The sequence below is a fragment of the Mustela nivalis genome (assembly GCF_964662115.1).
Source record: "Mustela nivalis genome assembly, chromosome: 9".
Taxonomy (NCBI): Eukaryota; Metazoa; Chordata; class Mammalia; order Carnivora; family Mustelidae; genus Mustela; species Mustela nivalis.
In genome coordinates this window covers 100,868,870-100,880,606 of record NC_139028.1, presented here as the reverse complement: position 1 = coordinate 100,880,606, position 11,737 = coordinate 100,868,870, and the positions used below count along the sequence as shown (strand labels likewise).

The following is an 11,737-nucleotide window of genomic DNA, read 5'->3' as shown; positions in this document are numbered from 1 at the left end:
AGAGGAGTCCTCTATAGCTCAGAGGCCCCTCTGGGGAGAGGCAGAGCTGGGAGCCATCCCCAAAAAGCCCATGTCCTTCCCTAGCGGGACACATGCCTGCGATTCCCGCAGTCCCAGCAGATTTATCTGTCCCTTGTTCATTGTGTCCCCCTGCCCTATGAGAGACCTGCTTTACCTGGAACGATGCTGGCATACAGTAGGGGCTCAATCTATGCTTGCTGAATGAATAAATGACCCCTCCTCCCCCACATCCCTGGTAGTCTCCACAAAACTGCTCTACCCGGGGCTGGAGGACGCCCTGAGAAGCTGAGCAAAGTGACATTTCTGGTGAGGGGCATTCTGGACACCTACTCTCCCCCCTCCCCCCACCTGCCTAAGGAAGCACAGGGAGGCTGTGGCTCGGGCTGCCTGACTTTGTTTCCCTGCCCGCCCAGGCCTGGCTGAGGCCCAGGAGTGGTCTTTCCTGGAGATGGTCAGTGCCAAGTCCAGGAGCTGGCGGGAGAAGGGAGGGGCAGCTCCATCCGTTGGCGGAAGCGCCACCTCGTGGCGGTGGCCAGACTCTGCAGCCGCCTCCCTTTCATTCAGAGCTGGGAGTCACCACTGCCCCTGGCCAGGACTGGGGCTAAAGGGGTTCATTAAGACCACCCTTGTGAGGTCTCAAGGCCCCAGAGGCCCTGAGCCTCCCACAGACAAAGGGTCTGATCTGGACGCACAAGCCGCAGCCCCTCCCACAAGGCAGCAGTGTTGATTCTCGGTAAAGGGTTCACTCTGGACCTTGGGGGAGGCTTAGCCAGAGAGGAACAGGGACGGGATGGGGGGGTGCAGCGGGCAGTGGGAGGAAGACTGTGGGATGACTCTCAGAGCCTGCCAACTCACTGCTGGAGGCTTGCTCAGATGAGCCCAGAGTCCAACAGTGACTCAGGCAACAGACAGACTCAGCTGGGCTTCCCACACCACAGTCCCTGCAGTGGGGGACCCATTGGGTCCTAGATTTAGGATATGGAGACTGAGGTGTGCTGGGAAATGCAGGTTATGGGGGATCTCCCCGAGACCCTGTGTGTGCCTTGCTTTTGGGGAGCCAGAGAAATGGGGGGCTTTTACTTACCTCGATGGCCAGCACCCCTATGGCGAGGGCTCCAGCCAGGTAGACGTAGGTTTCAAAAGTGTTGAGGATCACTGTGTAACAGCCCTGGGAAGGAAGGACCAGAAGAGAGGCCATAACTGGAGACAGTCTGGGGTCAGGGGCCAGCATCAGGACCGAAGTATGAAGCCTGGGAACTCTCCTGGGGCCCCAAAACTCGGGCAGCAGCAGGCTTACCCTGTCAAACCCCTGTTGGCACCATTGGGTGGGCCTCCCCCAAGGTCCAGAGCCCCTCACTCCAGGCCCCTCTAAGCGGATGGATTCCTGTGCTATTACTGATCTCTTAAGCAGTGCTGGGGATACACACACTGAGACAGAGTTGGATATAGACACATGGAGAGAGCGGGAGTGGCCCTTTTATTGCCCTCACCTTGAGCCAGTCTTGCCCTGCTCACTGTGCTGCTGCCCTACTGGCCTTCCTCTGTTGGTTCCTGGAGCACCCCATGTTCTTTCCCACCCCAGGGCCTTTGCACATGCTGCTCTTGCTCTCTGGCTGGAATGCTTTTCCCATGCCAGGAAAATGAGGATGTAGCACTTTATTTGGACAGTTACAGCAGCCCCCACACTTACAACCTGCCAGGGAGCACGTGGGGGAGCACTGGGGATAAAGGAGAGAAATGTGATGCTGTGGGGAGAGAGGGCTTAAGATCACCCAGAGAGATGGGGAATATGGATGGTTTCCTATTTGTGGTCACCCCTCTGGCCTGGACTCAAGCTCTAGCAAGGTCATCATCTACTGGGAGACCCCCTGATTCGTTTCCAGCAGGAGAACAAACACATCCCTGACCTGCCCAGGTGACCGTCTTGACCCAGGGAAGGCTGAGAAGAGCCGGAGAAACTGCTCTGGCGGGTTTGACTCTGAGTATTCATCATGGGTCACCTTCTTGAGGGATTTCCTTATTTGTGCTCATTAGAGGTCAATGGTAGACAGTGGTGGACTAACTCAACATCCACAGAGGAGTGCCTTCTGCTTCGGCCCTTGGTGGCCATGGAACCGAGTCCTGGCTATCCAGGTCTATACAGATGACCACTGGGGCTTTCTGGGAAAGACAGTGGTGCCACACTTTCCCTTCTCTCTGTCTTAAACATGGGTGGGATGTCTGGAGCCATGGCAGCCGTTTTGCCACCAAGGAAAGTCCACAAAGATCATGGAGGCCAGGCTTTGACAGACAGGACAAAGCTACTAATGTAATGGGGAAAGCCATTGCCTTCCAGAATTCTTGCTATGTGTGAAACACAGAGGGCATCTGCACGAGCCCCTTGAGGTGGGCTTTGGTGTCCTTGCATTCAGACTTTTGCTTACTGATTCAAGACTGTGATGGGGATGCCAAGGAGAAAAGGATCTCATGAGGAACAGAAGCACCACGAAGAACTCAGGCAGCTGCACAGGGACCTTCCCAAGGAGCTCGGATTCCAGAGTCATGCCCGGGAGACGGAAGGGGGTGTCATCATCGAGGATGAGCCCAGAAATAGGAAGCTTATGAGGGTGAGACTCTACAGGAACAGGATCCATGAGGAGCCTTCCAGAACAATCCACAGGTGGCCTCAGGACATTGGTTTGGCTCTGGGCGCCGGGCATCCCAAACAGCAGGGCCTTAGACAAGCTAGATGTTCCTTTGCCTTTTGTAGGAAGCTGAGGTGGTCCATGTGTTTTGTGGAGCTGTCCATGGCCCAGACTCCTCTCATAACGCCCTGACATCCTAGGGGGGCACCCTCCTTGGCCAGGTCCTGGGGCAAAGGAGGGACCAGCCCAGGGCTTTAAGGACAGGACACAAGTGGTCTTGTACCACTTCTGCTCGCCTCTCCTTGGCCACTGCCTGGTCCCCTGGCCTCGCTGCTGGGGAAGTAGGAAGTGCTGCTTTTCCCTGGTGGCGATGGCATCACGCCACCTTTCCAAAGAGGACAGCCAGCTGGCTCTGCGATGGTATGAGGAAGCAGAGGTCCAGAAAGGGTGTTGCGGTCCAGGCCTGCTGGACCTCAAAGCCTGAGCCCTCCCCTGCCTCCCCTCCTTGTCCTGGAGCCTCTCTGGGAGGCTGAGACCCAAGCCCCTTGGTGGCCTTCCCTGCCCCGGGCTCACATGGCCTGATCCCAGGGCCCCTGAATGTCGTCGTCTGACACCACGTGTGCGGGGGGAGGGGTGCTAAGTTCCAAGCTGAAGCTGGAAAGACTTCATCAGAGGGCCAGGGGCAGGCCTGAGCATGTGGCCCCCCCCCATGGGGCTCTCCGAGGCCTGCCCTGTGGCCCCCATCCCAGTCCCTTCCAGCTTGGCATCTGGTTTTCTTTTTTTTCGTGATCATGACCATGTGAAATTACTTCTAGTTTGCTCCTTGGTTAGCATGAGCTTCCTTCAACAGAACGCGAGCCCCTTGTCTCCCGCCTCCTGCTGTGTCCCTGCATCTGGAAGTCTCCCAGGAGAGCCTCACGAGAAGCCCAATCAAGGGAGGGGTGTGGGGCGTGTCCTGGGCTCATCCTTGTTCTCCCCCTGACTCCCCCTGCCTGGTCTCTCACACCCACACCCACGTGTTCCCCTCTGTGGGAAGGAGGCACCAAGTACAAGGGCACAATTTGTCTCACAGCGGGGTGGGACGGGGGGCAAACCAGGTGCCGTGTGTCCCCCAGAGATGGCACGTGCAAAAAGGAAAAGGCATTCCTCCCAGGACCCAGATAAAGTCCTCGGGTGGCAAGAGATGCAAAGAGTCTGATAGTTTCCCTGACCTTGGAGGGGAACCTTGCCCCCTGGGGGTCAGAAGGGGCTTCTATATGGCACAGAAGGTGAGCTTCCCCCAAAATAAGATCTAAGGGGCCCCCTCTATGTAATTCAGTTTGGGCTCCCAACCAGCACTGTCAGAAGCTCAGGGAGACCCCCGCCTGGAACACAGCGGAGTCTCAGCTCCCCTTCAGCCCCAGACCAAAGGCCCACTCCTCCGGCTGGGCCAGCGCAGCCTCATCTGCTGCACTGATCCTTCTACTTTGGCTGGATCCCACGGGCTTCCTGGCCCCACTGAGGAGTCACCTACGGTGACCCACCTCTCCAGGCGATGGCTGGGGTGCTCCAGGGCCCCGTGCCAGCATTGCCCCCCCACCCTCCACCCAGCACTGGCCATCCAAGGCCCCCTGCCTGGGGGAGCAGGGCCTGGTACCTGCTTGTTCAGGAACAGGTCCCTTCCCAGCAGACACTCCTCCCTGCTCAGCAGGACCCCATCCCGAGTCTGCGGTTCTCTTCGACAGCAGGCCTCGGGCACCTCGTCACTGTCCAGAGTCAGCAGTCGGAAAACTGATGCAAACCGGAAGTCTTCGGGCCCGTTGACGCCACAGCAGCCAAACTAGGAGGACAGCGAAGGGAAGAGTCTGGGAGGGGAGGTGGTGGGAGCTGGGCCCAGGGGGCAGAGGTGGCCAGACAGCCTCCCCCGAGACTCTCATAAGGCAAGGAGCAGAGTCAAGACTCAGCTAGGGGCTGACTCTGTCTGCTGCTCCTGTGTGACCCCGGGAAAGGTACTCAACCTCTCTGAGCCTCCAGTGCCCTTCTGTGTAAAATGGGGGGTTATGGTGACAATGACGGCCCAGAATGCTGCATGGATGGCGACTGCAAGGCCCAGGCTGGGCTCATTGCCCAGCCCTGATCAGTTAGTGATATCTGGTACAGGTCCATGAGCCAAGTGGGCTCTGGAGGCGGGACGTTCGCTGTGCCTGGCATCATGGCTTTGAATGCTCAGCTCATGGCATCCCTGGGGGCGCCACTCACCGTGATCATGACCGAGTTCCAGGTGGCAGAGAAGACATCTGTGTCGTTGTTGCCCTGGTAGTGCTTGGTGAGCTCCTTGGTGAAGAACTCACGGGTGAGCTGGAGGGAGAGGCAGAGGGGGGGTTAAGATCCCCCCACTCCCTCCCTACCAGCAGCTTGGGGCACCCCAAGAGACCCTGGCCTGGTCTCTTCAGCTAGCTGCTTCTGGAGAGGAGGCAAGGCCTCAGGGCCCCAGGGTCGGGGATTCTCCCAAGCCACTACCTTGGGGTGGCTCCTGAGTCCCCACTCCAGGGCGTATGCCCCCCCCCCCCATCACTGGGATTCCTCGGATCACCAGCTAGAATAGGAAGTCAACACACCCACCTATGGGCAGCGAGCCCAGAAGCTCTCTCCACCCTGCAGCTCTTCTCAGAAGCAGGGTTTATCCAGGGTGGGGGGCTTGCCCCTCACCCCACTCCCTCCCCTCTGAGCTGTTCCTCAGAGCCACAGGTATGCCCCAGGTCCCTGGCCCTGAAGAAGGGAGTCTGCAGATCTGGTTTCCAAAGGTCTTGGGAAGGCTCTCCCGCCCTCCACATATTCTCTTCGGGCCTCACCACCGTCCTCCCTTCTATCCTCCCTGCTGCGGTGAGAGGACCAGGCCCCATGTGGTGCCCATCTGGAAGGCTCCATTCCCGGCACACAGAGTGGCTGCCTCTTCCCCTCTGTCCCTGGCTTGCCTTCCTGCTCCTTCAGACCAGCTTGTGTGTCTGGACCCCTCACCCCTCTTTCCCTCCCCTTCCTGCTTCCAGGCACCCCCCACCGTGCCTGGCTCCTATAGACTCGGGATGGGGCTGGTGCCCTGGGTGGTTGGAGCTCCTGGAAAAAGGCGGCTGGTGAGGGCAAGTTGCCCAAACTGCATACTGGCCGGGACCTCAACCGAGAGGGCCCTGCTCTGTCCTCCTGCACGTCATATACCCCCAGGGCCTGGGGACAGCCTCGCCAACCAGCCTCTGCCAAACGACTATTGCCGGGCATGGTGTGGGATGGAAGACTCCAGAATCAGGTGTGGGTTGTATCAGGTGCTTTGGAAGAGCAGAGACTCTAAAGGACCTTCTGATTCTACCTTCTGGAAACACCCTCGCAGGAAGAGGGTCTCTGAGGTGGTGGGTCATGATTTGAGCCAGAATTGCTGGCTGAGAGGCTACCGACTCTGTGAAACCCTGTCTGAGGAGGGGAGGGGCTGGCCCCCAAGGGAGGCCGGGGCAACGGGAGGCCCACACTTACATTTTCCCTGAAGATGAAGGCCAAGATGGCCGCTGAAAGCTCCGCCAAAAAGATGATGAGGATAAACAGGAAGAACTGTGAAGAGAAGAGGTTTGTGAGCCCCGAGGGTGGTGGGAAGGGGACAGGCGACTGCTCGCTGATGCCCCCGCCCATCCGTCACGCAGTTGACCCAATGTACCAATTTCATGAGACGAGGGACCCTCACTGCCCTACCTCAGACATCTTTTCATAAGCAGCCTACCAACAAGTCATTGTCAGAGTCAGCAAGCTTATAATACAAATAGGAAAGAGTACACAAACAAATATGGCTTCCAGGCAAATGGCACCCCTTCCACGATGCCCCTTGTGCAGTGTTCAGCCTGAACAACATCACCTCGTAGCCCTGGAAGGTGACTGAAGTTGACCTGTTTGGGCCCTCTCCTCATGGAAATCTGGAGTTCCTTGGAGACCCCAGACTGGCTCCCCAGCCCCCGTTCCCCCAGCGCCGCCTCTCCCTGCCTGGCCACCTCTCCTTTCCATGAGCAGTGAGGAATTGATGTTGACCTTCAGGCACAATAAAGGAGCAAGACGGGAGGGGAAGTGACAGGCCCATGAACATGGGGAAACCCAGGCGCTGGAGTCTGAAATCTAACAGACCCCTCTCTGCACTTCTTGACGTTCTCCAAATGTCCATTATGCCTCCTGTCTGGCGGCCACCCCTCTGCCAGGAAAGCTCCGCCCTTCCTCATCCACCAGCTCCTCATTTTCCAGACCAGGCTCAGCCTAGCCCCTCGCCGGGTGGGAAGCCATTCCTGGGGTCCCCCACATCACAGTGCCCCCCAGAGATGCCTGCCCAGCAGCAGCTGCACCCCCACCCCCCCCAATATCACGAACAGAAGCATTCCCATGCCTGCCAGCGAAGGTATTGGTACCCGGCTGCCAGATGGCCAAATGATCCCGGACTGACCCGCTCACCCTAATGACCTTGTTCTCCACCACATCGCAGACCATGGTCAGTGTGGGCACTGCTTTGGCTGAGAGCCATGGGCAGAAGGAACGAGATGACTTTGCCTTCATTACTCCGCGTCGAGGAGCCCTCAACATTTCCGGTCTGTGGCCAACCCGGAGCTGTCAGCCCACCTGGAGACCACCAGCAGAGGACCAGATCCCCACTGCCCAAAGGTCCTGCACACCCTCCCAGCCCCCATGGCCCAGCTGCCCTGAGATGTGCAGGGGCTAGAAGGAGGCGGGAGTCCTGCCCTCAGTGTCAGGACAACTCAGCCTCCTTGCCTCCCTTCATGTGGCTTGGGATAATCATGAAAACTCCTTTGAGCCTCAGTTTCCTTGTCAGTAAAATGGGGATGCTCACATCTGCTCCTGGGATCATCATGGGGAATCCTGAAATAAGGGGTATGCAAGTTTCTGTCTGTCGTCAGAAGTTGAGCAAAGCTTGTCGCTGAGGCTCCTCCAAGTGTAGAAGGACCGCGGAAGCCAGCTCCCATGGGAGCCCCGGAGGGCCTGGCGGCTGTCAGGCATTCGCTCAGCGCTGGCTTCCCCACAGACACCCATTGCTGCTGGCAAGCTCCTGGTACCCCTCCCCTGGATCGCATCTCTTCCAGGAGGAAGAAGGTTTCTGTCGCTTCATCCTCATCCCAGGAAGACCCCAGTCGTGTTCCCTCCTGACTTTGCAGCTCTAACAGCGGCCGCCCTGCGCAGGCCCTGGGGTTTCTCCGAACTGCTTGGGCTGCGGACAGAGAGCCTTGGGATGGATTTCTAGATGGTCTATCCAGGGTGGGAACAGAAAACAGTCCTGAGACCTGTCAATGGCTTCATTTGTTTTTAAATGTCCCACCCCAAGAAGGACGGCTTCACTCCTTGTCCCTAATGGTCTCCTTCGGCAGGGGGCTCACTGGTCAAGTTGCTTCCCACGTGGGCTCCGGCTTACAGACGCTTGGTCGGTTCTAGAAGCCGATGCCCATCCCATGGCCTTTCTCTTTAGCTCCCACACTGGAGGAAACAAGCCAGAGAAGGGAATGACTATTCCAAAGGTGGGCAGCCCGAAGATGCCAGAGCAAAACTTTTCCTCTTAATCTGGCAATCTGTTCTGCCTCTTCTCTCTCTGCCTGAAAGCACGTTCAGGACTGGCCTGAGGGACTGACTCTTCTGAGCCCTGGGGGGCCTGCTGGGGGCCGAGTCCCCACCCAGAGGGGAGAGTCCCAGAGGGCCTCCTGTGCCCGGGGCAGGCTGCTCCCCATCCCCGGCCCCATCGGACTCCCACTGTCCATTCTGCCAACCCTACCAACCCCACTTCCATGAGAGTCTGCCGGCTCTCATCCCCAAGACAGTGAAAGGCCCCAGGCAGGCCTCCTGGCCCTTCCATGTGGTCGGTGATGGATGGTGCCGGCCCTGTCTTACATGATCTCCACAGGACCTCCTCCCTGCCCTTGCCCTCTTGGTGGAGTCACTGGCAGTTCCCAGGCTCACAAAGAGCAGCCCTGGAAATGGTTTCCATCCTCAGCGAGGCGACGGAGCTGGCTCTGGCTACGGATCACAGCTGAGATGGTTAGAAAGTGCGGATGAGCCAGAGCCTAGGCCACGTGCATGCCGCGTGCTCACGTCCCGGGAGTGTGAGGCCCTCCCGGACGGTGCGGCTGGGGGCTTTGCACAAGGCCGAGGCCGGCGCAGCAGAGATCCACTCAGAGGGGGTTCAGAACCAAGAGGCAGGCGCAGCCTTCCCGAGGGCGAGTGCTGGTGCAGCCAAGTCCTGAGACATTAATGCCCGCCAGCCCTACTGAGAGCTCACCACCACTGAGGTGCCGAGGACAGTCCAAGGCTCCTTTCCCGAGGTGCTCTGGGCAGCCTGGTAAAGCCGCCATGCTTACCACCAACCCCTCCGGTTACCTGGGGGTAACCTGGGACCCAGAGTGCGTAGCACATAGACCCGTAAGAGCCTCCAGGTCTGAAGACTTTCCGATGGCCTGTAGGGTTTCCCGTGGACCAACCCAATACTTTCAGTTTCACATTTGTCAGGTGCTTGCCTGTGCTGGGAACAGAGTTAAGCAAGATGCACATTTTCTCCTTGAGCAGTGATCACAACACTGTGGCTGGGAAAGCGGTAGCATCATCTCCATTTTAGACAAGAGGAACCTAGGTTCAGAGAGGTTAAGTAACTGCCCTCAGGTCACACAGCCAGGAAGGAGCAGAGCAGAGAATAGAATCTAGACTTTTCTGACTCCAAAGCCCATGCATGCCCTTACCACGCCTCTAAGACCACCTCCTCTCTGTCCCTTTATTCCAGGGCTACTCATTGAGCACCTACTGTGTACCAGGCGCTATGCTAGGTCCTGGCAAACTCATTTACACAAGGCAGATGTGGTCCCCATCAGCACGCAGCTTACGTTAAGCCGAGGTTCATGATTCCTGAGATGAAATTCAAGAATGAGCCTAGTAACTCACTGAAGGAGAAAGGAGGGCTCTCCCGAGGGGGGTGCGGGGGCTGCAAATCTCCATTGCCATTGCCATTGTCCCCTCCTGGAGTAGGGTTTCCCCAAGCTCTAGATGCCACTTCTGCCCTCTGGCCTTCTCCCCAGGAAATGACTTCCTCTTGCTTACCAGGGTTACTGCTGGTTATCTGGAGGGGCTCCCCCTGGATCCGGCCACAGGGCTTGTCCTGACACCCCTGGCCTTCCTGGACTTCCCCTCATGAGGCAGGGCCTTTCCCAGGAGTTTTGAGTTAATCTCACCTCACCCATTTGCCTAAGGACACATTTGCCAGTAATTCCCGAACCTCAAATGTTCACCATTTTGCTTCGGATGGAAAAATTAACGAAGGGACGGAAACTGCGATTTTGCCTCCTCCCGCAAACATTTCCAGACTTTTCTAGCCTATCTGCCCATGGGCACATCTAGTTTCAGTTCTCATTTCTAATAAATGTTTACCAAATTTACATCCTGTTTGTGTCATTCAGCTCATTTACCTCTTCTAAGGACACACATCTCATTTTGCTCTTCTCCTTTCCGACCTAGCGTCTTGGTCATCAAAATATTAAAAAAAAATTGTTTTGAATCTTCAAATAAATAGATTAAAAACATTCTGTGAACGACTCGTAGGCAAGCAACCATGAGAAAGGGATGCCACAAAATGCCCATTACAGGCTGAGATTGTCCTATTGTATGTGAAAAGGGTGTAAAATTGATCGACGGGAGCGTTTGGAAACTGTACCTTTAGAAAAATTGATCATTAGGTGATGTGGTCATTAGGCTGAGGGTGGTGGGGCCCTGGGGTTTCAGCCTCAGAGCGGGGGCAGGGGAGGGCATGCTCTGTTACCCCCACCCAGCTCTCCCTATCGGCCCAGCTGGCCAAAGTCACTCCCTCTAGGTCCTGTTCATGACTAGTCCTCCCTTCCTCCCCGAAGGCTGAGAAGCAGCGCTGCCAGGCTTCTTGAAGGCCCCTTGCAGCCACGAGGGGTGGGACTTGGTGCCCCTCTTCAGCGGGGACCACCACATGGCCAGTCCAGGTCAGAATAGAGAAGTGGTTCTTCTTATTTTTTGAAGTCGTGAGTCTTTTTGAAAACCTTCCAGAAGTCGTGGCATCTCTCCCCTTTAGAAACATACATGCTCACACAACATATACACACATATAGACACACACACACACACACACACACAAGGCTCTAATGTAAATATTTTGCACATAATTCTAGGTGAATTTCAGACATGTGAGTCTGTTTAAGGCTTGAGACATGGGGGACTTGGGTCTAAGAGTCCTCCATCTGTGACTCGCCCTGAGATCTCAGTCTAATAGGCGCTGGGCTTCAGAGAGGTGAGGAGAGGGACAAAGGCTAGGGGAGAGGACAGGGGGGAAGTAGGGAGAGAGGGGCAGAGACTAGGAGAGCTCAGGAGAGGGGTAAGGAGAGGCAACAGGAATAGAAAGCGGGAGATAAGAGGCAGAGGGACAGAGGTAGAGAAAGAGCAAGAAAAGAAAAGGATGAACGTAGGTGGGTCTCCTAGACCTCGAGACTAACAGAGAGAAAAGGGAAGACGGAGAAGGTGGCAGAAGAAGGGGCTGCCTTAAGGGCGGGGCCCTGGCCACAGCCGGGACTCAGCTGTCCCTCGGGGGGCTGGAGGGAACCTCAGCTGGTCCCTGGGTCTCGGTCTTCTCCACAGGGACCGATGTGCCCATCTAGTGGCCAGCTCAGAAGCTGCCTGTTTATGGGGATGAATTTTGAGACCCCCCCCAGCCTGCTCCCAGCGCAGTGCCCGGGCTCGCCCTCCTGGCTTCAGGGATGAGACGCGGCGGGTGGCAGAGCTGAGGCGAAGCGGGAAGAGAGGGACTGGCATGACGTGGGACCGACATGCCAGCTCCTATTAAAGTCCCCACGGGCTCCCAAGCCTCCGTGGGCTCTGGGGAGGGGGGGGGGCGCTAGAGAGGGCCTTCCGCCAGGGGGCGCCCACAGGTTTCTTTGTTTCTCTCCAAATGCAAAGTTTGCAGTATTTAGGCCGCTGAAGGCCAAAAGGGACAGGGGTTCCAGAGTCACACATCTCACAGCTGATTTCACTTCCTGCCTGGGATGTGGGGAAACTCACTGTGACATGAATGGAGGCCGTACAGA

The 11,737-nt window shown here is 57.1% G+C and overlaps 1 protein-coding gene across 6 annotated transcripts in view; it reads right to left on the bottom strand.

The window, feature by feature from the left end:
- Positions 1-11,737, bottom strand: part of TSPAN18 (tetraspanin 18) — a 177,557-nt gene that overhangs the window by 4,140 nt on the left and 161,680 nt on the right. For all 6 annotated transcript variants that reach the window (XM_082684050.1, XM_082684051.1, XM_082684053.1 and 3 more), the window contains 4 exons: positions 6,147-6,221; positions 4,884-4,982; positions 4,282-4,464; positions 1,106-1,189 (listed from right to left, as the gene is read on the bottom strand). In XM_082684050.1, coding sequence (XP_082540176.1) covers positions 1,106-1,189; positions 4,282-4,464; positions 4,884-4,982; positions 6,147-6,221 — 441 coding nt within the window. The remainder of the gene's footprint in view (positions 1-1,105; positions 1,190-4,281; positions 4,465-4,883; positions 4,983-6,146; positions 6,222-11,737) is intronic.